At 39.4% G+C, this 27479-nt stretch overlaps 1 protein-coding gene across 10 annotated transcripts in view; it reads left to right on the top strand.

Annotated features, from left to right (window-relative positions):
* Positions 1-27123, top strand: part of ZNF529 (zinc finger protein 529) — a 29609-nt gene extending 2486 nt beyond the window's left edge. For 5 of the 10 annotated variants that reach the window (XM_037730642.1, XM_037730639.1, XM_037730640.1 and 2 more), the window contains exons 3-6: positions 17513-17606; positions 18605-18731; positions 22274-22387; positions 25073-27123. In XM_037730642.1, the coding sequence (XP_037586570.1) occupies positions 17513-17606; positions 18605-18731; positions 22274-22387; positions 25073-26529 (1792 nt within the window). In that variant the 3' untranslated portion in view covers positions 26530-27123. Of the gene's footprint in view, positions 1-13125; positions 13543-17509; positions 17607-18604; positions 18732-18922; positions 19011-22273; positions 22388-23696; positions 24122-25072 lie in introns of those variants that run through there. The other 5 variants (XM_037730638.1, XM_037730644.1, XM_017506633.2 and 2 more) reach the window with 5 other exon arrangements.
* The last annotated feature ends 356 nt before the right edge of the window (positions 27124-27479 follow it).

The following is a 27479-nucleotide window of genomic DNA, read 5'->3' as shown; positions in this document are numbered from 1 at the left end:
AGACACATCTTAAAAAGGAGAAGAAACAGATGAAATTCATTTTGGTAATGTATTTTATTTAAACCAATATGTTCAAAATATTATTTCAAAATGTAATGATGTAAATACACTGAAATACTTCACACTCATATCTTTATACCACTTTCAAAATCTGGTATATGTTTTATTGTTATTGCATATCTCAATTTGGATGCTAAATTTTCAGTGTTAAAGGTGAATTATAGTCCTACCAAAACAATAAAGTTGCGTTTAATGGAAAAACATTTATATTACTTTTGTATTTAAATTTAAATTTAAATTAAATGTAATCCTGTGTTAATTTGCTTAGAAAAAAAATTTTTACTTCAGCTATTTGTTCACACTACATTTTCAAAGGGATTAGTAGTTACTCATTTTTCTGCTTTACAGTTTCTTGTTGTAGAATGTAGACAATAATTATATCAATGGCCTTAGGATCTTTGTGAGGCCTGGATACATTAATACGGACATAACCCTAGAGAATTCAATAAAGCCCTGGCACTTTAAGTCCTTATCTGCAAGGGAAGGAAAAAAGCTGGTTTGTGAAGATTCTTAGTATTCCTCATACATTTTCTATAAATCAAGAGCAATGAAAAAATAAAGTTAATTTTTATGGGCACTTGAATTTTTAAAAGCCAGATTTGCAAATGTTCTATTAACTTAAGGCAGTTTGACTGTCTTAGGTTCAATGATTTGCTAGAAGGACTCACAGAACTCAGAAAAGCTGTTATCCTCATGCTTATTGTTCATTTAAATGAAAAGGTACACATTAAAACCAGCAAAGGGAAAAGTTGCATAAGGCAAGGACCGGGAGAAACCAGGTGCAAACTTCCAGTGCAGTTGCACAGGCAGCACTTAATTCTCTCAGCAAAAATATGCAACTACAAATGTGAAATGTGGCCAAATAGGGAAGCTCTCCTAAGCCATGGTTTCCAGGGCTTTTTGTTTTGCTTTGTTTTCTTGTGTGTGTGTGTGGTTCTTTGTTGTTGTTGTTGTTTTGAGATAGGGTCTCGCTCTCTCACCCAGGCTGAAATGCAGTGGTGTGGTCACAGCTAACCACAGCCTCTACTTCCCAGGCCCAAGTGATCCTCCCACCACAGTCCCCTGAGTAGCTGGGACTACAGGCACACAACACAACACCTGGCTAATTTTTGTATTATTTTTATCGGGTTTTGCCATGTTGTCCAGGCTGGTCTTGAACCCCTGGGCTCAAGTGATCCACCTGCCTCGGCCTCCCAAAGTGTTGGGATCACAGGCATGAGCCACTGCTCTGGCCTGTGTCCAGGGTTTTTACTGAGGATCAGTCATGTGGGCATGGAGGTTCTGTGCACCAACCTTAGCTACTTAGTCAAACCTATCCAGAAGTCAGATTGATACAGGTATTTACCATAAACCACATTGTTAACATAAACTACCTGTAATGGCTAAGACCTCAGATATACAGAGACTCTATTATCAGGCAGGATACTCTAAGTGCTCAGAGATTATCTGCCAGGAGCTGGTCAAGGACCATTTCTTCTTTGGAATGTGCAAGGTTTGAGCACTCTGAGCCAATTTTTTTTTTCTTTTTCTTTTTGCAATGGAGTCTTGCCCTGCAGCCCAGGCTAGAGTGCAGTGGTGTGATCTTGGCTCACTGCAACCTCCACCTCCCAGTCTCAAGCAATTCTCATGTCTCAGCCTCCTGAGTAGCTGGGATTATAGGTATGCACCACCATACCCAGCTACTTTTTGTATTTTTTTTAAGTAGAGATAGGGTTTCACCATGTTGGCCAGGCTAGTCTGAAACTCCTGGCCTCATGTAATCCACCTGCCTCAGCCTCCCTAAGTGCTGGGATTACAGGCACAAGCCACCACACCCAGCTGGTTTTTAAAAATGTAATTGATTTCTCTTTGTTGATATCTCACTTATTTATATGTCGTCTTCCTGATTTCCTTTTTAATTCTTTTTCTGTTTTCCTTTACCTCTGTGAACATATTTAAGACAATGTTTACAAAGTTTTTCCTAGTTATTCCAATGCTTTTGTTTCTTCAAGGGTGTTTTGTTTTGCTCCTTTGATTGGACCATGTTTTCCTGTTTCTTTTTGAGATAGGGTCTCGCTCTCTTGCCCAGCCTTGGAGTATTTTTTTTTTTATTTTTATTTTTTTGAGATGGAGTCTCACTCTGTCCCCCAGGCTGGGGTGCAGTGGCTCGATCTCTGCTCTGCCACTGCAACCTTCACCTCCCAAATTCAAGCAATTCTGCCTCACCTTCCCGAGTAGCTGAGATTACAGGCGCCCACCACCATGCCCGCCTAATTTTTATATTTTTAGTAGAGATGGGGTTTCACCATGTTGACCAGGCTGGTCTCGAACTCCCGACCTCAGGCGATCCACCTACTTTGGCCTCCCAAAGTGCTGGGATTACAGGCGTGAGCCACCATGCCTGGCCCAGCCTTGCAGTCTTTTGTTGAAAACTGGGCATTTGAAGAAACAGCTACTTCTCCTAATTTTTGCAGACTGTTGGAGAAGATCTTCACTAATTAAGGCCTTGGGATCATCTCAGAGTGAAAGCCTAAGGTCTTATGTTTTTCGTGGGTCTGTAGTGTGCTTTTACCAATTTCCTCAATATACATAGCTACTTTCAAATGCCCTAATTTCCATAGGGTCTCACCCTTGCTTCTTAGGCTCTAGATGTTATATTGTATTTTTCTACCTGTAATCATTTGCTCCAAGTATCCACAGGTGTGCAGGCAATTAAAATATCTTGAGTTCTACATACTGATCTTATATCCTGCAATGCTGCTGCACTTATTTCTAGTTTCAATAGTATTTTAGCTTTGATGCACCACAGTGCCCACCACTGTCCTTTGTGGACTTTACCTGCCTGAGATCTGAGCTATGCAGCTTTTCACATGTTGAAACCCAAAAGTCAAAGTGGCTCACGCCTGTAATCTCAGCACTGTGGGAGGTCAAGGCAGGCAGATCACTTGAGGTCAGGAGTTTAAGACCAGCTTGGCCAACATGGTGAAACCCCGCTTCTATTAAAAATACAAAAATTTGCCAGGTGTGGTGGCGGGCGCCTGTAATCGCAGCCACACGACAGGCTGAGGCAGAGGAGAATTGCTTGAACCTGGGAGGTGGAGGTTGCAGTGAGCTGACATCATACCACTGCACTCCAGCCTGGATGACAGAGCAAGACTCTATCTCAAAAAAAAAAAAAAATGTCAGACAAAACAGAAACCAGTACCTCAATACCTCAAGGGGCCCACAGACAGATTAGCATGTTGCAAATAAGCTCTGTTTTGTTCTTTCTGGCCTGAAGGAGGGAAATGGGACACTAGACATAGAGTAAGAGCACAAGTAAAAGAATCAACAAATTACCATTTTTAATGTGGCTTTCTCTTGACTGGGACATTTGATAAGTTACAGTCTTTGAGTGATTTCCAGACCCTTATAAAGATATTTTAGGTAGTCTCTAGTTGTTTTTTAAATGTTTCAATAGAGAATAGGGAATTGAAGCTTCCTCAACTGCCATGGTGCTGATGTTATTCTCATGGTTCTGTTATTTTCCTGATGTCTAATGATTTTGGGCATCTTTCTATATACTTGTTGGTCATTTGTACATCTTGTATGAAGAGATGTCTGCTGAAGTCTTTTGACAGTTTTTAACTTGAGCTGTTTGCCTTTTTGTTGGGCTGAGTTGTAGGAGTTTTTATGATTTCTGGATGTTAAACACTTACGAGATACATAATTTGCAAATATTTTCTCATATTGTGCAGGCTATCTTACCAGTTTCTTTTATAATGATTTTTTTGATGCACAATAGCTTTTCGTTTTGATAAATCCTAATTTATCAAATTTTTCTTTTGCTGCTTATGCTTTCGGCGTCATCATTTAAGAATCCATTGCCAAACATAGGCTGCATGCAGTGGCTCAGCCTATAATCCCAGCACTTTGGGAGGCTGAGGTGGGTGGATCACTTGAGGTCAGGAGTTTGAGACCAGCCTGGCCAACATGGTGAAACCCCCTCTTCTACTAAAAATACAAAACTTAGCCAGGCGTGGTGGTGGGCACCTGCAGTCTCAGCTACTCAGGAGGCTGAGGCAGGAAGATCACTTGAACCTGGAAGGCAGAGGGTGCAGTGAGCCAAGATGGCAACACTGCACCCCAATCTGCGTTACAGAGTAAGACTCCATCTCAAAAAAAAAAAAAGAATCTATTCCTAAATATAAGTTCATGATGACTTACCCCTACATTTCCTTCTGAGAGTTTTATAGTTTTGGCTCTTATAATTTGGGTCATTGATCTGTTTTCAGTGCAAGAGATTCAGAATAGCCAAAACAAAGCTGGAAGATTCCTATTTCCCAATTCAAAACTGACTATAAAGTGTTTTTATATTTTGTTAAGAAATGATGCAATTTCATTCTTTTGAATGTGGATGTTCAATTTTTCTAGCATCATTTGTCGAAAAGACTGTTCTTTCCTTGATTTAACTAGATTGGCACCATTGTCAAAAATCATTTGACCCTGGTTACACTGATTTAATTTTCACTCAGTTCTGTTCCTTTGATCATTATATCTAGTTTTGAATTGGGAAATAGCATTCTTCCAGCTTTGTTTTGGCTATTCTGAATCTCTTGTAATTTCATATCAATTTTTCTTTTTTGGGACAGAGGCTCGCTTTGTTGCCCAGGCTGTAACGCAGTGGCATAATCTCGGCTCACTGCAACCTCTCCTCCTTCAAGTAGCTGAGATTATAGGTGTCTGCCACCACACCAGGCTAATTTTTATATTTTTAGTAGAGACAGGATTTTACTATATTGTCCAGGCTGGTCTTGAACTTCGGACCTCAGATGATGCACCTGCCTTGGCCTCCCACAGTGCTGGGATTACAGACATGAGCCACTGTGCCTGGCATTTTTTTTTTTTTTGAAACAAGGTATCACTCCATCACCAGGCTGGGGTTCAGTGGTGCAGTCACAGCTCACTGCAGCCTCAACCTGCTGGGTTCAAGTGATCCTCCCACCCCAGTATACCCCCCATCCACCTCCCCAACAGCTGGGACCACAGGTGAGCACCACCATGCCTGGCTAATTTTTTGTACTTTTGGTAGAGACAGGGTTTCACCATGTTGGCCAGACTGTCTTGAACTCCTGGGTTCAAGCGATCCGCCTGCCTCAGCCTCCCAAAGTGTTGGGATTACTGGCATGAGCCACTACGTCTGGCCTTCGTTTGTTTTTAATTCATTTATTTTACTGTATCATTTTAATTCCCTTCTCATTTCCTTTATATAAGCTGATTATTTTCTTAGCATGTATTCTGGAGATTATAATGAATATTTTACATTTACAAATAACTGGTTTGAATTAATAGACTTTGGTCAGGGAAATCCAAGACTACTTTCAGGTTCACTGACTGCTAGATGGATTCACACAACTCAGAAAAGTGTTGTCTTCTTGCTAGTGAAAGGATCACATTTAAAATTAATAAAAGCTGGCTATTCCAGGGGCCAGAATTTATCTTCTAGGAGTTAGTCAAGGGCTAGAACTTTTCTTTGGAATAGGCAGGGTTTAAACATTCCAGACACTGCTGCACTTCAGCCTGGGTGAAAGAGCGAGATTATGTCTCAAACAAAAAAAAATTGCAGACCTGTTGAATCAAAACTGTACTGCACACTCCTTAGCTTTAATAGTATATTCAAAACTCTGTTCCTATGCAGTTCTACTCCTCTTCATGTTGTTTTGTCACAGATTACATTTTTATACATTGTGTGCCCTTTAACATTGGTTTATAAAGACTGTTTTACACATTAGTCTTTTAAATCGTATTGGGGAAAAAAAGAGGACCTACAAGCCCAAGATGTGATAGACTTTTGTATTTACCTATTTAGCTACTTTTATTATTGTTCCTTATTTTTGTACATGAATTTGAGTTACTTTCTACTGTCTTTTCATTCCAATTTGCAGGGTTCCCCTTAGCATTTCTATTATGGCATGTCTTCTAATGAAGTCCCTCAGTTTTTGTTTACTTGGGTATGTTTTAGTTTCTCCTTTTTTATTTTTATTTTTTGAGATGGAGTTTCGCTCTCTTGCCCAGGCTAGAATCCAGTGATGTGGTCTCAGCTCACTGCAGCCTCTGCTTCCTTGATTCAAGCGATTCTGCTGCCTCAGCCACCCGAGTAGCTGGGCTTCAAGCACACACCACCATGCCCAGCTAATTTTTTTTTTGTATTTTTAGTAGGGACAGGGTTTCACCATATTAGCCAGGATGGTCTTGATCTCTTGACCTCATGATCTGCCGGCCTTGGCCTCCCAAAGTGCTGGGATTACAGGTGTGAGCCGCCACACTGGCCTCATTTTTGTTTTTGGTTTCTTTTTTCAACTTTGATTTTGGATCCAGGGGGTACATTTGCAGGTTTATGACATGAGTATATTGCATGATGCTGAGATTTGGGGTACAACTGATCCCATTTTCCAGGTAGTGAACCTAGTACCCAATAGTTTTTCAACTCTTGTTTCACTCCCTCCCTCCCGCCTCTTGTAGTTGCAGTATCTATTGTTCCCATATTTATGTCTATCTGTACTCAGTGTTCAGCTCTCACTTAGCAGTAAGAACATGCAGTATTTGGTTTTGTTTTTCTGCATTAATGCTCTTAGAATAATGGCCTCCACCTGCATCCATGTTGCTGCAAAGGACATGATTTTGTTCTTTTTATGTTTGGTATTCCATGACATATGTGTACCACATTTTCTTTATCCAAGCCACTGTTGTGGAGCACCTAGGTTGATCTGTGTATTTGCTATTGTGAATAGTGCTGTGATGAACATAAATGCATGTGTCTTTCTGGTAGAATGATTTATTTTCCTTTGGGCATGTACCCAATAATGGGATTGCTGAATCAAATGGTTGTTCTATTTTTAGTTATTTGAGAAATCTCCAAAGTGCATCACACTTTTAGTTTAGTGGCTAAACTAATTTACATTCCCACCAACAGTATATAAGCATTCCTTTTTCTCCACAGCCTCACCAACATCTGTTAATTTTGACATTTTAACAATAGCCATTCTGACTGATATGAGATGGCTAACTCACTGTGGTTTTCATTTGCATTTCTCTGATGATTAATGGCATGGGGCATTTTTTAAAAAAATGTTTGTTGGTTGCTTGTGTGTCTTTTGAGAAGCGTCTGTTCATGTTGTTTACCCACTTTTAGTGGGGTTGTTTTCGGCTTGCTGAATTGTTTAAATTCCTTGTAGATTCTGGATGTCAGACCTTTGTTAAATGCATAATTTGTGAATATCTTCTCCCATTCTGTAGGTTGTTGTTTACTCTGTTGATAATTTCCTTTGCTGAGCAGAAGCTCTGTAGTTAGGTCTCACTTGTCGATTTTTGTTTTGTTTCTGTTGCTTTTGAGGAATTAGTCATACATTTTTTGCCAAGGCTGATGTTTACAAGGGTATTTCCTAGGTTTTCTTCTAGGATTTTTAGTTTTAGTTCTTGCATGTAAGCCTTTCATCAAACTCTAGTTAATTTTTGTGTATGTTGAAAGGTACAGGTCGTTTCATTCTTCTGCATATGCCAGTCATTCTAGCACCATTTATTGAATAGGGAGTCCTTTCCTCATTGCTTATTTTTGTTGACTTTGTTAAAGATCAGTTGGTTGTAGGTGTGCGACTTTCTTTCTGGGTCCTGTATTTTATTCCATTCGTCTATATGTCTGTTTTTGTACTAACATCATTGCGTTTTGTTACTGTAGCCTTGTAGTATAGGTGGAAGTCAGGTAGTGTGATGCAACCAGCATTGTTCTTTTTGCTTAGGATTGCCTTGGCTATTCAGGCACTTTTTTGGTTTCATGTGAATTTTAAAATAGCTTTTTCTAGTTCTGTGAAGAATGTCATTGGTAGCTTAATAGGAATAGCATTGAATCATTAAGTTGCCCTGGGCAGTATGGCCACTTTAATGCTGTTGATTCTTCCTCCCATGTTTTTACATTTGTGTCATCTGATTTCTTTGAGCAGTGTTTTGTGGTTCTCATTGTAGAGATCTCTCACCTCCCTGTTTAGCTGTATTCTTAGGTATGTTGTTCGTCTAGTGGCAATTGTAAATGGGACTGTGTTCCTGATTTGGCTCTCGGCTTGACTGTGGTTTCCATCATCTTACTGTCAATCTACTTGCAGCTCTGCAGCGGAATCACCCATGACAACTTCCTAGTCTGTTCGTGCTGCTGTAACAAAATAACTGAGACTAGGTAATTTATTTATTTATTTATTTATTTTATTTTTTTTTTTTTGAGACGGAGTTTTGCTCTTGTTACCCAGGCTGGAGTGCAATGGCGCGATCTCGGCTCACCGCAACCTCCGCCTCCTGGGTTCAGGCAATTCTCCTGCCTCAGCCTCCTGAGTAGCTGGGATTACAGGCACGCACCACCATGCCCAGCTAATTTTTTTGTATTTTTAGTAGAGACGGGGTTTCACCATGTTGACCAGGATGGTCTCGATCTGTTGACCTCGTGATCCACCCGCCTCGGCCTCCCAAAGTGCTGGGATTACAGGCTTGAGCCACCGCGCCTGGCGAGACTAGGTAATTTATAAAGAACAGAAATGCATCAGTTGTGGAGGCTATGAAGTCCAAGATCAAGATTATCATCAGATTCAGTTGTCCTCTTCCAAGGGTGCCTTCTTGCAGCATTCTCCAGAAAGGACATGTGTCCTCACATGCAGAAGGGAGAAGGACAAGGAAGTCTGCGTTAAGCCTCTTTTATGAAGGCTGTAATCCCATTCACAAAGGGAGAAGCCCTCATCACGTCTTAAAGGCTCTACCTTCTAACACCATCAAATTGGCAACACATGAATTTTGGAGAGGACACATATTCTGCCCCTGGACCCCCCCCCCATATTCATGTCTTTCTCACATACAAAATACATTCATTTCATTCCAATATCCCCCAAATTATTAACTCATTTTAGCATAAATTTTAGTCAAAGGCCACAGTCTCATCTAGATATTATCTAAATTAGATGTGGTTGACTCATCCTGAGCAAATTGCTCTCTAGTTACATACCTGTGAAACCAAACTAGTTATGTGTTTCCAAAACACAATGATGGGGCAGATACAGAACAGATATTTCTATTCCAAAACAGATAAATAAGAAAGTATGGGTCACTGGTCCCAAGTAGGTCCAAAACAGGGCAAACAACAATAAACCCTAAGCCTGGAGAATAATCATCTTTTGACTCCTTGCTGCATGTTCCAGACACACTGGGATGGGGGTTGGACCCCAAAGGCCCTAAGGGACCCTGCCACCATGACTTTGCTGTGCATAGTTCATACTGCAGCTCTCATGGGTTGCATTCAGGTGCCACTGGTTCCGCCAGGCCAATGTTGCATGCTCCTGGCTCCACAGGTCTAAGGTTTGAGGAGTGGCACAGCCTCTATGGCTACACTGGACACTGCCCTCGGGAGGACTATCTGCAGTGGCTCTGCCCTGTCTGGGCCCTGAGGCTCTCCAAGGTATCACGTGCCCTTAATCCCAGCTACTCAGGAGACTGAGGCAGAAGAACTGCTTGAGCCTGGGAGGTCGAGGTTGCAGTGGAGCTGAGATCGCACCACTGCACTCTAGCTTAGGCGACAGAATGAGATCAAAAAAAAAAAAGAATCTCTTTGAAGGATGCCATACTTCCACAGCTTGTGCACTCTGCACACTTGGAAAATTAGCACCATGTGGATGCTGAGGTTTACCACTTTTGCCCGCCAGAGCAGGGACTAAACTGCACCTGGACCCACTGGAGCCATAACTAGGGCAGCCAAGGAGGACTGTGCTGGGATGTGGGGAGCAGAGACTTGAGGCAGCCCCAGGAAGCAAGTCCTAAAGTCCCATGAGTGCTCTAGGCCCCTCCTTGAAACCATCCTGCCTTCAAGGCTATAGCACTCTAGGCCTGTGGTAGGAGGAGCAGCCTTGAAGCTCTCTGGAATGCCATTGACTTCATTCTGCTATTGTCATGATGAAGAGCACCTGGCTTCCTCCTAGCCACACTCTTATCAAAAAGTTACTTGGTCACACCCTTGGTTTACTTTTCTAAATACCTTTTTACTTACATGTTCAGGCTGAGAATTTTCAAATCTCTGTGTTCTACTTCCATGTTGTTATAAATCCCATCTTTGTATTGTTTCTTCTCACATTTTACTCCATGTAGTTAAGAGAAGCAGGCCAGGCGCGGTGGCTCACACCTGTAACCCAACACTTTGGGAGGCCAAGGCGAGTGGATTGCTTGAAGTCAGGAGTTCGAGACCAGCCTGGCCAACATGGTGAAACCCTATCTCTATAAAAAAAAATATATATATATTTAAAAAAAAAAGAGAGAGAGAGAAGCCAAGCAGCACCCTGAATGCTTTGCTGCTTAGAGATTTCTTCTGCCAAATAGTTTACTTTATTGCTGCTTAAGTTCTTTCTTCTAGAAATGGATATAATTCAGCCAAGTGTTTTTTTTTTGTTTTTTTTTGAGACAGTCTCACTCTGTCACCAGGCACCAGGCAGGAGTGCAGTGGCCCAACCTTGGCTCACTGCAAACTCCGCCTTCCGGGTTCAAGCAATTCTCCTGCCTCAGCCTCCCAAGTAGCTGGGACTACAGGCGCATGCCACCATGCCCAACTAGTTTTTTTGTATTTTTAGTAGAGACAGGGTTTCACCATGTTGGCCAGGATGGTCTCAAACTCCTGACTTCAAGCAATCCACTCGCCTTGGCCTCCCAAAGTGTTGGGATTACAGGTGTGAGCTACTGCGCCCGGGCTCAGCCAAGTTTTTTGTCACATTCTGAAATAGATGACAATAAGATATTCCTCATTTTCCAATATCATTTTCCAAGATATTCCTCTTATTCCAGTTTCCAATAAGATATTCCTCATTCCTTTTTTTTTTTTTTTCCTTTTTTTTTTTTTTAAGATGGAGTCTCACTCTGTTGCCCAGGCTGGAGTGTATTGGCATAATCTCGGCTCACTGCAACCTCCACCTCCTGGGCTCAAGCATTTCTCCTGCCTCAGCTTCCTGAGTAGCTGAGATTGTAGGTGTGCACCACCACGCCCAGCTAGAGAGTCTTCATTTCTGTATGAAACCTCACCAGAATTGCCATTTACTATCCATATTTCTACCAACATTTTGTCAGGATCACTTAAGTAATATTTAAGAAAACGCAGGCATTCCCTACAGCTCTTCTCTTAACCTGAGCACTCAGCAGAATTGCCCTTATCCTGTTCATAGCAATCTAGGTTTTCTTTCTTTCTTTCTTTTTTTTTTTTGAGACGGAGTTTCGCTCTTGTCTCTCAGGCTAGAGTGCAATGGGGCGATCTTGGCTCACTGCAACCTCCACCTCCCAGGTTCAGGCAATTCTCCTGCCTCAGCCTCCCAAGTAGCTGGGATTACAAGCGCCTGCCACCACACCCAGCTAATTTTTATATTTTTAATAGAGATGGGATTTCGCCACAGTTGGCCAGGCTGGTCTCAAACTCCTGACCTCAGGTCATCCACCCATCTCTCCTTGGCCTCTCAAAGTGCTGGGATTACAGGTGTGAGCCACCGTGCTGGGCCGGCTTTTTCCTTTCTTTGAGATAGGGTCTTGCTCTGTCTCCCAGGCTGGAATGCAGTAGCAATCATATTCCACTGTGAACTCAAATTTTTGGGCTCAAACAATATCCCCCACTCAGCCTCCCAAGTAACTAGGACTACAGGCGTGTACCTCCATACCTAGTCAATTTTAAAATAATTTTTTGTAGAGATGGGGGTCTTACAATGTTGCCCGGACTGGTCTCGAACTCCTCTCCTCATGTGATCCTCCCACCTTGGCCTCCCAAAGTGCTGGGATTACAGATGTGAGTCACTGCACCCTGCCCGATCTAGACTTATTCTTAGCATTCACTTCAATATTGACCCCTTCTCTACCCTTTACCCAGGTCCAAAACTGTGTCCACGTTTTTAGGTATTTATTACAGCAACATCCCATTATCCAGATTCCAATTTCTGTTTTTGTTTGCTGCTATAACAGAATACCCAAATGAGTAATTTATATAAAGAATTGACATTTATTTTTCACAGGCCTGAAGGTTAGGAAGTCCAAAATCAAGGGACTGGCAGGTTTGGTTTTCTGGTGAGAGCTGCTCATTGCTTTCCAAGATGCTGCCTTGATGACACGTCATCTGTAGGGGAGGATTGCTTTATCCTCACATGGCAAAAGGCCACATGATGCCCTTTTTATAAGGGCCTTAATCCCACTCCTGAGGGGAGGAGCCCTCTGATCTGACCACCACCTAAAGGCCCTGCCTCCTAATACTATCAGATTAGTAATACATGAGTTTGGGAAGGGATATATTTAAATCATAGCAAGAGCATATACCTGCATCTTGTTTTTTATGCATTCTGACTCTCTGCCTTTTGATTGTTTAATCTATTCACATTTAATGTTATTATTGATACAGTTGGATTTACATCTGTCATTCCACCTTTTTTCAGTGTATGTCAAGTCTTTTTTTCTTCCTCTGTTCCTTTACTGCTTCCTTTTGCATCAAATGAGTATTTTCTAATGTGTATTTAATTTCTTTAATGATTTTTTTCACTATATTTTTGGGTTATTTCTTTAGCAGTTGCTCTAGGGCTTAACACACACACATATATATATATCTTATCAGAAACAGCTTCTGATTTATATTAGCTTAATTCAAGTGAGATACAGAAGTGTTACTCTTATATAACTATTTCCGGGCCGGGCGCGGTGGCTCAAGCCTGTAATCCCAGCACTTTGGGAGGCCGAGGCGGGTGGATCACGAGGTCAAGAGATCGAGACCATCCTGGTCAACATGGTGAAACCCCGTCTCTACTAAAAATACAAAAAATTAGCTGGGCATGGTGGCACGTGCCTGTAATCCCAGCTACTCAGGAGGCTGAGGCAGGAGAATTGCTTGAACCCGGGAGGCGGAGGTTGCGGTGAGCTGAGATCGCGCCATTGCACTCCAGCCTGGGTAACAAGAGCGAAACTCCGTCTCAAAAAAAAAAAAAAAAAAAAACTATTTCCTTTCATCTTCTCTTACATAAATATTGGTTGTCACATTACATCTACAGATGTTTCAAACTCAACCAATTGTTGTAATTTTTATGTTACATAAATCTTTTTTTTTTTAACAAGAAGAAAGGAGAATCTTTATACATTTATAACTTTTATTTTATCAATCTGATTCATCACTTTTGGTTCTCATTTGGTCCAGATGGATTTGAGTTACCATCCAGATTCATTTCCTTAGCCCAATACAACTTTGCTCTCCCCTGCCTTCTTTGTGTTATTATTAGCAAATATATTACGTTTCTGTATATTATGGGTCCAGTAATACATAATATACATATTGTTTCATAAAATTTGTATATCAGTTAAGAGAAGAGATATGTATGTATACTGCCTTTTATAATTTCTAATTGCCTTGCTTCTCTTTGTTTTGCATATGGATTTGTATTACTGCTTAATATCACTTGTTTTCAGCTTCAAGAGCTTCCTTGAGTACTTTTTTTTTTTTTTTTTTTTTTTTATTTTTTTTTTTTTTTTTTTTTTTTTTTTTTTTTTTTTTTTGAGACGGAGTTTCGCTCTTGTTACCCAGGCTGGAGTGCAATGGCGCGATCTCGGCTCACCGCAACCTCCGCCTCCTGGGTTCAGGCAATTCTCCTGCCTCAGCCTCCTGAGTAGCTAGGACTACAGGCACGCGCCACCATGCCCAGCTAATTTTTTGTATTTTTAGTAGAGACGGGGTTTCACCATGTTGACCAGGATGGTCTTGATCTCTTGACCTTGTGATCCACCCGCCTCGGCCTCCCAAAGTGCTGGGATTACAGGCTTGAGCCACCGCGCCCAGCCCCTTGAGTACTTTTTAAGGTCAGTCAGCTAGCAATAAATTCTCTCAGTTTTTATCTGGAAATGTCTTTTTATTTTAAGTTTTGAAATGTAGGTTTGCTGGATAAGGATAACCACTCCCCTCTGTTTTACTGATACATAATTGACACATATATAAGTGTATACACACACATACACACTTTATCTGTCCACCCATTGATGGACACTTAGGTTTCCATATTTTGGTTATTGTGAATAATGCTGTCATAAACAAGGGCTACAAATATCTCTTCTAGTTACTGACTTCGGCCAGGCATGATGGGTCATGCCTGTAATCCCAGCACTTTGGGAGGCCAAGGTGGGTGGATCAAGAGGTCAGGGGTTCGAGAGCAGCCTGGTCAACACGTTGAAACGTTGTCTCTACTAAAAATAAAAAAGTTAGCTACGCATGGGGGCATGCTCCTGTAATCCCAGCTACTTGGGAGCCTGAGACAGGAGAATTGCTTGAACCTTGGAGGTGGAGGTTGCGGTGAGCTGAGATTGCACCACTGCACTCCAGCCTGGGCAAAAGAGCAAGACTTCATGGTGCGGGCAGGGGACAGGGAATGACTGACTTCATTTCTTTTGGCCATATACCCAGAAGCGGGATTGCTGGATTGTATGGTTGTCCTATTTTTATGTTTTTGAGGAACCTCCATACTCTTTTTCAGAAGGACTGTACCAATTTACGTCCCCAACAGTATACAAGGCTTCCCTTTTTTCCATATCCTTGTCAATATTTTTTTCTTTCTTGTCTTTTTGATAACAGCAGCCCTATCAGATATGAGATAATATTTCATTGTGGTTTTGATTTGCATTTCCCTGATGTTTAGTGATGTAGAGCACCTTTTTGTGTATCTGTTGACCATTTGTATATCTTCTTTGGAAAAATATCTATCATGTTTTTTGCTAATTTTTTAATTTTTTGGTTTTTTTGCTAGTGAGTTGAATGAATCTTATAAATTCAGATAGGAAGCCTTGTCAGATACATAATTTGCACATATTTTCTCCCACTCTGTAGAATGTCATTTCACTTTTTAAATTGTTTCCTTTGTTTTATAGAAGCTTTTTAATTTGATTTGATCCCACTTCTTTGTTTTTGCTGTTTCCGGTGCTTTTGGTGTCATATTTTAAAAAATCATCATGCAAGACCAATGTCAGGAGTTCCAACTATGTTTTCCTCTAGGAATTTTATAGTTTCAGGCCTTATATTTAAGTCTTTAATCCATTTCGAGTTGTTTTTTCTAAGTGGTGTGAGGTAGGGGGGTCACTTCAATTTTTTTGCATGTTGATGGATTTAGGATTCTGGGTTGAAGGTTTCTGTGTGAGTACTTTGTATATATCATCCCACTGCCTTCTGGCCTTCATGTTTTTCTGATGAGAAAACAGCAGTTAATACTTTTGTATTAATTTCACTTTTAACCTGCAATTTCCTTTTACTTCAAAATTTTCTCCATTTCTTTCTTTGGTTTTCAGTGCTTTTATCATGATGCACCTATATTTGGGTCTCCGTGCATTTATCCTGCTAGGTGTTTGTTGAGCTTCCTGGATGTGCAGTTTAATGTTTTTCAATAAATTTTGGAATTTTAAATCCATTATGTCTTTGTAAATTTTAAATGCTTTTTTTCTGTCTCACCTCTCTTTTGGTACTCCTGTTTATATCAGTGTGCTTAATGTGGTCTCACATTCCTCTGAGATGTTAATTTGTCATGTTTTTTCTCTGTTCATCAGATTACACCATTGCTATTAATCTGTCTTCAACTTTGCTAATATTTCTGCCAGTTCATATCTACTATTGAGTCCTTCTAGTGAAAATTTCATTTGTTATTACACCTTGTAACTTCAGAGTTTACATGTTTAAATAATTTGTATCTTTATTGATATTCTCCTTTTGATGCAACATTATGATCATACCTACATTTTAACTATGGTTTCCTTTGTCTACTTGAACATATAATGGCTACTTTGAAGTCTTTGCCTGTTAAATCTGGTTGCTCTCACAGTTTTTGTTGTGGGCCTTTTTTCCAGTGTGTGAATCATACTTTCCTATTTCCTTGCCTGTCTCTTATTTGTGGAAAGTGGACATTATAGACAATTGTTGGAACTCCAGTACTCTTGTCCACACCCTCTGGCTCAGAGCTTGTTATTGGTACTTGCTTATTTACTTCCTTAGTGACTGTGATATGGTTTGGCTCTGTGTCTCCACCCAAAACTCACCTTGAATTGTAATAATCCCCACATGTCAAGGGCAGGACCAAGTGGAGATAACTGAATCATGGGGGCAATTTACCCCATACTGTTCTTGTAATAATGAGTTCTCACAAGATCTAGTAGTTTTATAAGGGGCTTCCCCCTTCACTCTCATTCTCTCTCCTAACACCCTGTGAAGAGGTGCCTTCTGCCATGATTGTAAGTTTCCTGAGCGCCCCCAACCCAGCCATGCAGAACTGTGAGTCAATTAAATATCTTCCCTTTATAAATTACCTAGTCTTGGGTATATCCTTATAGCAGCATGAGAATGGACTCTCGGTTATTTTAGTGAAGTCTGTTCCCACCATGGTGTAAAATCTCTTGATGTTGCTCACTGGGGGAATAGTCTTCGCTATTTTTACTGACACCATTAGATGACAGTGGTTTTGACAGGGCTGTCTTTGAGCATCTCCCTGGCCACCCCTAGCTGTTAAGCACCACTAATTGCAACTTTTGGCAGTATTGCTTTCATAAGTGCCCTGGAGTATAGATTGCTTCACAGGCTAATGTAATCAAACTGGGGCTTTATTCAGGTCAGTGTTTCAGATATGTTCTGACAATAGAATAGGGACACTCTTTCCAGGTGTCTCCTTCTCTGTTTCTGTCTGGCAGACTAGCAACCCCACAGTATAACATACATCTCTAATCTGTCAATGTCCTCCCAATTACCCTTCACCAAACTTTTCAGTTTTTGACATTTGCACATTCTCTTGCAAATCAATTCAGTTCCTTTGAGGAGGAATACAGAACTCTCTGTTCTATTGCCCACTTCTCATGCTGGACAAAATCTCAGAGCCACCGTTCAAGTGCTGGAGGCAAGGACAATGACATACATCTCTCTGAGTGATTCCCCTGCTTTACGAGCTGAGTGCTTGGTAGATGGCAGGTGGGGGCAGCAGCCAGGTCTTCCTGGCTTGCCTGTTTTGCCCCCAGAGCCAGGGCACAGCAATTGGAACCTCAGTATGCTCAGCAGTACCACATCCAAATTAAAGCCTACATTTCATGTTTTGGGGCTAGACAGAGGAAGGGAGTCATCATTCTTCAGCTGTGCAACAGATAGGTGGGACAGAGTGAAAAATGATGATGTCCTACCCCACCTAGGAAGATAGCTATCCGACTGGGGGAAGGATTGAGAAGTGGTGAAGAAACCCTGTGCCCTTGGCTATCCTGTCTGCAGTGGAGTCTTTCTCACCTAGATGGAAGGGACAATGGAGGGCTAAGGTTTGGTTTACGTAGTCTAGACTCTCAGAGTTCTAACATGCTTTTGGAGATTTTCTTAATGTTTCTTCATTTGCTGCATATTTCTAGCACCATTTCCAGAGACTTTAAATGGTGATTCTTTTTTAAAAAATAATTTTTACAGTTTCATTGGAGATCATGTCCATGGAGCTCCTCATGTTGTCATGCCAGAGGTGAAGTTCCCTGACCAGTTCTTTACAGTTCTAACCATGGACCATGTAAGTTACTATTTCTCTTTTCTTTGTGGTATTTCCTTTTTCCTAATTCTTCCTACCAGACACCTCTATCACACAACCTGCACCACAACCCCATACTTTTTCGCTTTCTAGTAAGGGCTGGAGTCTAACAGCACAGTGTCTCTCCTGTGCGCCTCTCTATTCTCCAAATAATGTTCAACACTCCTATGTGTTCAGTCCTTTCTCAAGGGCAGATATAGAAGTGGAATCCCTAGACTTTTCCTTGTCGTATTCTTGGATAGGGAAAAAGAGCAGTTGGCTCTATTTGATGATAATTGGACATACACTGACCTCTATACAGACTTGAGTTTCCAGCGAGATTGGATTTTATGTTGAATGGCGTCAGGTCATACAAAATGATGATTGTAGACACAGAATTGAAGAAGACCTTTCTAACCTAAAAGTTGGAGTATAATTAAGGCTATTATATTTTTAACAAGGAAACTACTCTATAGCCACTAAAAACACTAAAAACTTTGTTGCTAGAAGTAATAATTCTTATTATATAATGTGAAATAATATGTCAAGTAGTAATGAACTTGGGTCTACAATAAATCTTTAATTTTGTTCATACCTCATTTTCAAAGTTAGAAGTTAGATATTTTCCTCCTATACAGGGGAATGGGGGTATAGAAACTTACCTTTACTGATAATTCATGAAGGAGGCACATAGCATGAAATGTACTTGTATACAGTACTTCTTTTAATTTGTAAACTGATTGTTAATTTGTAAACATGGTTGGCTAAATAAGAGATCCCATAAGTATGCAGAAAGATGTCTGTGAATCAAAGGGAGTCTTTAAAGAAGTCCATAGTCTGGTTTGGAATCACTAATTTCCTTACTTCCCATGTTATAGGCTTCTCTGTTCCTGGTCTCCTTGTTTACTGTCCAATCCCCTTGCTATAAGGCAATTCCTTTTTTCTTTTTTTCTCCAAAGTATTTCCTTATATTTTACCTGTAATGTATGGGTTTGTTTCAGGAATTGGTGACATTCAGGGATGTGCTTATCAACTTCTCTCAGGAGGAATGGGAATATTTAGATTCTGCTCAGAGGAACTTGTACTGGGATGTGATGATGGAGAACTACAGCAACTTACTCTCACTGGGTAAATTTATCTGCCTCAAATAACTTAGAATATACTGTCTAGACTATCAGCTGATATTCAGTGAACTCAAGGCTATGTTTTAAGAAACTAGGTGAACTTCTGATTTCAAAGGCATGCTTTCACTGTTGTTGTGCTGCAAATGACATCTCCATTAATCTTCAGCATTCTTCACGATATTCTTACCTTCTCAGGCCCTTCATATAATTTCTACCTTCTTTGATACCAAGGAGCTGGATTTGACTTACAGGACACGTACAGCATATCACTGAGACATTACAGGTTGAGTATCCCTTATCCAAAACACTTGGGCAAGACTATTTTGGATTTGGGATTTTTTTCAGATCTTGGAATATCTGCATATACATAATGAGACATCTTAGATTGGACCCAAGTTGAAACACAAAATTCATTTATGTTTCATATACCCTTTATACACATGGCCTAAAGATAATTTATACAATGTTTTTAATAGTTTTATGCATGAAACAAAGTTTGTGTTAAGTAGTTATGTGTATTTAACTATTAGCATCATGTCATTGCTCAAAAACTTTTGGATTTTGTAGCAGTTCAGATTTTAGATTAGGGATGTAAATCCTGTACATTGTGTTTGAGGTCAGAATTGCTATAAATACTTGATATTCTTACCTACTGTCTGGGAGAATTTTTAAGATACTGTGTGTCCTGATTTGTTAGGATTGTTAAAAGAATCTGAGCTGGACATGAGGGCTCATGCCTGTAATCCCAGCACCTTGGGAGGCTGAGACGGATCACAAGGTCAAGAGTTCAAGACCAGGCAGGACGCGGTGGCTCACGCCTGTAATCCCAGCACTTTGGGGGGCCAAGGCGGGCGGATCACAAGGTCAAGAGATCGAGACAATCCTGGCCAACATGGTGAAACCCCGTCTCTACTAAAAAAATACAAAAATTAGCTGGGCGTGGTGACACGAGCCTGTAGTCCCAGCTACTCGGGAGGCTGAGGCAGAATTGCTTCAATCTGGGAGGCGGTTGCAATGAACCGAGATCGTGTCACTGCACTCCAGCCTGGCGCCTGGTGACAGAGCCAGACTCTGTCTCAAAAAAAAAAAAAAAAAAAGAGAGTTCAAGACCAGCCTGACCAACATGGTGAAACCCCATCTCTACTAAAAATACAAAAATTAGCCAGGCTTGGTGGCAGGTGCTTATAAACCCAGCTACTAGGGAGGCTGAGGCAGGAGAATCGCTTTAACCTGGGAGGCAGAGGTTGCAGTGAACCAAGATCACGCCATTGCACTCCAGCCTGGGTGACAGAGTAAGACTCCATCTCAAAAAAAAAAAATATATAGAATCTCTACAATTTATATATTGATGGACTGATAAACAGTTCATATTCATTTCCTCCCACCTGCTTTATGGCTAAAGAACTTTGCATTTAATATTAGTATTCCACCAAGGACCTTTTAATAGCTCAGAAAGTTACTTTCCTCTCAGCTGCCATAGTTCTTGCCTTCTACTTGGCCCTGTCCTAAGCACTTTAAATAACTAACTCGTGGCTAGGCACAGTGGCTCATGCCTGTAATAGCAGCAATTTGGGAGGCGGAAGCGGGTGGACTGCCTGACCTCAGGAGTTCACGTCCAGCCTGGCCAACTTGGTGAAACCCCATTTCTACGAAAATACAAAAAATTAGCAGGTATGGCGGTGTGCGCCTGTAGTCCCAGCTACTTTGGAGGCTGAGGCAGAAGAATTGCTTGAACCTGGGAGGTGGAAATGCAGTGAGCCAATATGCCACTGCACTCCAGCCTGGGCGACGGAGTGAGACTCCATCTCAAAAAAAAAAAAAAGAAAGTTGACTCGTTTAATTCTTAGAATAACTCAGTGATATAAGTGCTATTTGTATTATTGTTGTACAGAACAGGTTGCTTACAACAGAGAGTATGTAGGTACTTCTGCAAGACCACACAGCCACTTAGTTACAGAGGTAGGTTTTCTACCCAGGCAGTCTGGCACCAAAGACAGTATTTTTAACTTTTATACTGCTTCTCCAGACAAAGAATTTAGTATGAGTTTAAATAACATAAGACCTTTCTTTACCTGTCTAGTCTCTTTATACTTGATAATTATGTGGTGACTCTAAGGTGAATGTTTTTCCAATTCCCTCACGTTTCCCTTCTTTTTATCATTATAATTTCATCAATATAATTTCTCTATCAATATAATTTCTTTTTTATCAATATAATTTTGATTTTTTATTAAAACTTTAACCAATTCTCAAAACTATATTTTAAAAATTGGTTATAATTTAAAAAATACATTGTTACATTTATTTGTTGTAAGCAGAGAGTTCCATTTCTAATCCAAATGGGATCACCTTATTGAGGAAGGGAAGTTGCTCTATAGAGTTTATAGGATGTGAAAGAAGACAGGGCCAGGTGAGTGATGGCCAGTGAGGGATAGAAAGTCGTTGCCAAAGCACAAAGCCCATCCGGTCCAGGAGGAGATAAGCCCCTGTGGCGTTATTGGGAAAATCCCTTCGAAAGCCTGTGGTTTAAAAAAAAAAAAAAAAAAAAGACCGGCACTGGGGGAAGAAAAAAAAGATTGTTTTAAATGCTACCAAATAAAAAAAAAAAAAAAAAAAAAAAAAAAAAACTCATTCATATCCTCAGTATTTATTCAGTGTCTACATTGTAGAGACAGGTATCAGTACAAGGGTGAACAAGACCAATACAGACCCTGCTCTCATGGAATTGACATACTAGTTATTGAGATGTATAATAAACAAGTAAACAAGTTGATAATATATATAGTGATATGTGTAAGAATAAAGGGATAGAGGACAATGGGAAAAGAGTTAATTCAGATAGTATAGTCAGAAATGAATCTCTCTGGTCTTAGTTGGGCATTTTATAGATATATGGCTCCTTTTCAATGATTCAATTAATGTTTCTTCAATTGGAAGTCCTCAGCAGAATTGATGTGTTTCAATTCGTCATTCTTGTTTTATTAGTTGCTATCATGTTCTGTGGTAGACTTGTATAATTTTAATGGGAAAAGCAAACAGGCTGTTTTTTTTTTAATTATTATTAAGTCTTTTATATTACTGTATCTAAGTAGCTACCTCAAATGGTGCACTAGAAATTTTCTTACCTTCCATTAAGTCTCATTATGTTTATAGATTTTATTGGTTCGGGATACATTAGCTCACCAGAGTCTGATTTTTGATGCCAGTTGTATGAATATTAGATGAAATTTTGATATACTGATACCCTGTTTTCATATGGTGATTTCTGTGCACTTTGGCTTTATCCTTTAACCTTTGAATTTATTCTCACTTTTTGTCAAAAGCTTTTCCAAGGCCCATTCTATAACCCCCCTATCCCAGACCTGGCACTGAATTGGATATGAGTGCATTTTTCTGGTTTTGTTTAGTTTAGCATGTTTCAGTACATAAACTTTTTTCCCCTCATTTGATTCGTGTATTGTCAAAATGGTGGCTTCCTTTAGCTCCCTCAAGCTATTTTTATGTCCCTTTGATGTGACCCACTGTTGCAAAACTTTTTTCTTTCAGACAAAACATTACAGGGTACACATCATACTTTCCCTGCTCCAGATCATTATTCAGGCCTTTGTTCTAGGATTCCTAGTTTATTATCTGGTTTACTTCAACAACAAGAACAATACGGCATGGTTATGGTTCTGCTGTTTCATGGAGTTTGAAAATTTTATCTCATTCCAGAAATTTAGTTTTTTCCAACTATTGTTGCTTTTGGGGTTGGTTTTATATATCTCTTTACCAAGAAATTAATTCATTAGTCTACATTTTAATCTTTATTAGCATAGGAGTCCTATAACATTTTTTATATGTTTTCATCACATTGTAATTGTTTGATAGTTTTTCTCACTTTTTCTTTGGGTCACTGTTCTTTTATATACATTGGTTATTTTTACTCTTTTTTTTATTTTAAATAAGCATTTAAATCCTTACTTTTTATGAGACAAATATATTTGCATTCCATAGATGTCAATTAGAAATGTTTTCAACATCATGGTTCTCTACAGATTTTGTGATTTCAGTTACATTTCCACATTGACCCAACAGTTTAGTAGAGCTTCTTTTTTTTTTTTTAAGACAGAGTCTCACTCTGTTGCCTAGCCCGGAGTGCAGTGCTGTGCTGCAATCTCAGTTCACTGCAATCTCTGTCTCCCGGGTTTGAGTGATTCTCCTGCCTCAGCCTCTCAAGTACCTGGCATTACAGGTATGCACAACTATGCCCAGCTAATTTTCTTTTTTTTTTTTGTATTTTTAGTAGAGATGGGGTTTTGCCATGTTGGCCAGGCTGTGCTGGAACTCCTGACCTTATGTGATCCGCCTGCCTCGGTCTCCCAAAGTGCTGGGATTACAGGTGTGAGCCACTGCACCTGGCCTAGCAGAAAGCTTCTTTATTTCTAGCTGAAAGTACTTTTGACTTAGTGACACTGTCACTCAAATCTGGTTTTAATGTTTTAGGCAGATATTGATGCCTGCATTATTTAATCTTTCTTATATTCAGTCACAGGAAATAACTCTTGTCTCTTATCATACAGTGTTTATCTGTCACTGAGTTTTCCCCAGGCATTCCCTTCTCTCATATCCATAAAATCCTTCATTACAAAGTGCCTTACAATCTTATCTACCTAGACCTCCTTCTTCATATGATTCTGTTAGCATATTCTCCTTTTCACTCATAAGCCCTTGCTCAGAACTGTATAAGTCTAACAGTGGTTATAATTATATTCAGATATAATTCTAATATCTGAAACATAATATTTTTGGGAAGCACTAGCATTAGTTGACTTTGGGTATAAGAAAATGGAAAGGAATATCTGAAAGAGCATAAAAGAATAAATGGAAGTTTTAGGAGGACAACAGAGTAAGTATAAATACGCTATTGAAGAGAAGTAAATAACACATTTCATCTTGATTGTATTTCTTCATCCCATATGTCAATCATGGCTCTGCATAGAAGGGAATAAACAATAGTGGCGGAGACAATATATGCAAGTGGAGAAGCAGTTGGAAAATACATATGATTGCTCACCATATTTATGTGTCTTACTATATTATGAATATATATGTAATCATCACTAATACAATGTGAGGGTTAAGAGGCACTGATAACTGGCATGATTCTTTTAGTTACGTAATTATTTTGATGCTGTTTTCCAGTGACTTATCTTTGTATATATACCTCTGTTTTTATTTAGATTCATTTATTCAGTGATTTACTTTTCCTCTAGTTAACTATCATATATTGTGTCCTTATGGCTTATTATACATTGGCACATGAAAATTTATTTCATTTATCCTTGTGGAATTTAAGGAATAAAGAAGTAAATGGTGTAAGAGAATATACAACTGAAAAAAATATATATGATGGTAAGGCACTAGATACAGGATTAGAAACAGAAATGAAGTTACTTAGGGTCAACTAATATGCCCCTTTTGAGGGTATATTAGACTTCTTAAGACTTAACAAATAAAATAAGCTGGCATACAAAGACACTATAAGAAATGAAATGTTCTGTGGGCAGCTCTAAATGATAGGAAATTTGTTTGATCTAGGAGGTGAAAAATGTTGAAAAGAATGGGTTCTAATGAGGTTTTTGGTGTTTTTATTTTTTCTGAGATGGACTCTTGCTCTGTAGCCCAGGCTAGAGTGCAGTGGTGTGATCTCAGCTCCCTGCAACCTCCACCTCCTGGGTTCAAGCAATTCTTGTGCCTCAGCCCCCCGAGTAGCTGGGATTACAGGTACATGCCATCATGCCTGGTTAATTGTTTGTATTTTAGTAGAGGCAGGGTTTCACTGTGCTGCCCAGGCTGGTCTCAAACTCCTGAGCTCAGGTAACTCACCCACTGTGGCTTCCCAAAGTGCTAGGATTACAGGTGTGAACCAACACACTCAACTAAAGTGAGGTCTTACAAATTGCACGTTGTTATTATCCTTGGTAAAGTTTATTTTGGGGGAAGAAAATCAAAGTAGTGTTAGTTTATGTGGATTATCAAATTTTGATCGGCATTAGCATTATCTCTACAAGATGCTAATGACTAGTTCTACATTTGCAGATTTTGATTCCATTTAACCAACAACTTTAACAGGTGATGACCAACACTTAAATTTCAAATCCACTGACTTAATCTGTTACCCTTATCACAAATCTCATAATCTCTATGTTCTGTTGTTATTCTTGAGCTCTCTTTGTCTTTTTCTAAATTTCATAACAGTATTTCAACCAATTCATGTATATGGTGAATTATTCTTAGATTGTTTCTTCTTTCTATAACTTTTATTTTAGTAGTACATGAAAATTATTGTTTCCTTTCTTTCAGATTTGGAGTCCAAGTATGAGACTAAGCTTTTACCTGTAGGAACAGACATTATTAAAAACACTGGTTCTCAGTGGGAGGTAATGGAAAGTAGTAAGTTATGTGGCCTTGAAAATTCCATTTTCAGAAGTGACTGGCAAAGCAAAAGCAAGGTTGAAGTACAGGGACCTAAAGTGGGATATTTTAGTCAAATGAAAACCATCTCTCAAAATGTGCCCAGTAACAAAACTCATGAATCTCTTACATTACCTCAGAGAACTCATGACAGTGAGAAGCCCTGTGAATATAAGGAATATGAGAAGGTCTTCAGTTTTGACTCAAAGTTTGATGAATATCAGAAAATACATACTGGTGGAAAAAACTATGAATGTAATAAATGTTGGAAAGCCTTTGGGATAGATAACTCCAACATGCTACAACTGAATATTCATACTGGTGTGAAACCTTGTAAATACATCGAATATGGGGATACATTTTGTTTTTATAAAGACCTTAATATACACCAGAAAATTCACAATGAGAAGTTCTATAAATGTAAGCAATACAGAAGGACCTTTGGAAGAGTTGGAGACGTTACTCCACTTCAAGGAATTCATGATGGTGAGAAACATTTTGAATGCTCGTTCTGTGGGAAATCCTTTAGAGTGCATGCACAACTTACTCGACATCAGAAAATCCATACTGATGAGAAATCTTACAAATGTCTGCAATGTGGCAAGGATTTCAGATTTCATTCACAACTTACTGAACATCAGAGAATTCATACTGGTGAGAAGCCCTACAAATGTATGCACTGTGAGAAGGTTTTTAGAATTAGTTCACAGCTCATTGAACATCAGAGAATTCATACTGGAGAGAAACCTTATGCATGTAAGGAATGTGGGAAGGCTTTTGGAGTTTGTAGAGAACTTGCTCGTCATCAGAGAATTCACACTGGTAAGAAACCTTATGAATGCAAAGCATGTGGAAAGGTCTTTAGAAATAGTTCATCCCTGACTAGACATCAGAGGATTCATACTGGTGAAAAACCCTATAAATGTAATGAATGTGAGAAAGCATTTGGAGTAGGCAGTGAACTTACTCGACATCAGAGAATTCACAGTGGTCAAAAACCTTATGAATGTAAGGAGTGTGGAAAGTTCTTTAGACTTACGTCAGCCCTTATTCAACATCAAAGAATTCACAGTGGTGAGAAACCTTATGAATGTAAGGTATGTGGGAAGGCCTTTAGACATAGTTCAGCCCTTACAGAACATCAGAGAATTCATACTGGAGAGAAACCCTATGAATGCAAGGCATGTGGGAAGGCTTTCAGACATAGTTCATCCTTTACCAAACATCAGCGCATTCATACAGCTGATAAACCCTATGAATGTAAGGAATGTGGGAATTCCTTTAGTGTGGTTGGACATCTTACTTGCTGTCCAAAAATTTATACTGGTGAGAAAGCATTTGACTGAAATGAATGTATAAAGTTTTTTTTATTTCTGGTTTTCACAGGAAAAAACTATGGATAGATTTAATAGGTAACCAACGCAATTCAGTATCTCCCTCTTTTAGAGTCTATTTTAGACTTTGTGGCCATTCTGTATGTAGAAGTAGAATTGCTTAGTCATAGCTGATATATACTTATCGCTTTGTTAGATATTGCCAAATATTTCTCTTTTATATTAAAAAGTTTTTTTCAGGGGTTTCTCATCCAGGCATGTTTTGTTTACACGTTTTGGTGTTTATATTTTTGCTCTTTTGTCTTGTTTTGTAATTGTAGTATTATTTCAATATTTTTCTTAGATTGTAATTATTTGCTTGTGACATCTGTACTTATTTATTTTCCTCCAGAAAGTTAGAACTCCCAGTCAGAAACAACATATTTTTACACTCTTATAGCTCTTCATTTTGTGTAATGTGCTTTTTTTTTAATGATAAAAATGTGATCTTTCCATTTTCATCAAATGGTTCCCTTCTCTTTAAATTTCTACTTTATTTTGATATAAAATATTCCTCTTTAAAAAAACCACACATACGGCCAGGCATGGTGGCTCACACCTGTAATCCCAGCACTTTGGGAGGCCAAGGCAGGTGGATCACCAGTTTGAGATTGAGACTTTCCTGGCCAACATGGTAAAACCCTGTCTCTACTAAAAAAAATAAAAAAATAATTAAAAAAAAATAGCTAGGCATGGTGGCACATGCCTACTGGGCATGTAATCCCAGCTACTGGGGAGACTGAGGCAGGAGAATCACTTGAACCCAGGAGGCATAGATTGCAATGAGCTGAGATCACACCACTGCACTCCAGCCTGGCAAGAGAGCGAGATCCATCTCAGAAAAAACCAAAAATATATAATATAATATAATATAATATAATATAATATAATATATATATATGAACTGGTTGTAATCCACTATA

The sequence above is a fragment of the Cebus imitator genome, unplaced genomic scaffold (assembly GCF_001604975.1).
Source record: "Cebus imitator isolate Cc_AM_T3 unplaced genomic scaffold, Cebus_imitator-1.0 Scaffold356, whole genome shotgun sequence".
Lineage (NCBI taxonomy): Eukaryota > Metazoa > Chordata > Mammalia > Primates > Cebidae > Cebus > Cebus imitator.
Note: the sequence above shows the minus strand (reverse complement) of the source record. Positions and strands in the feature narration are given on the sequence as shown.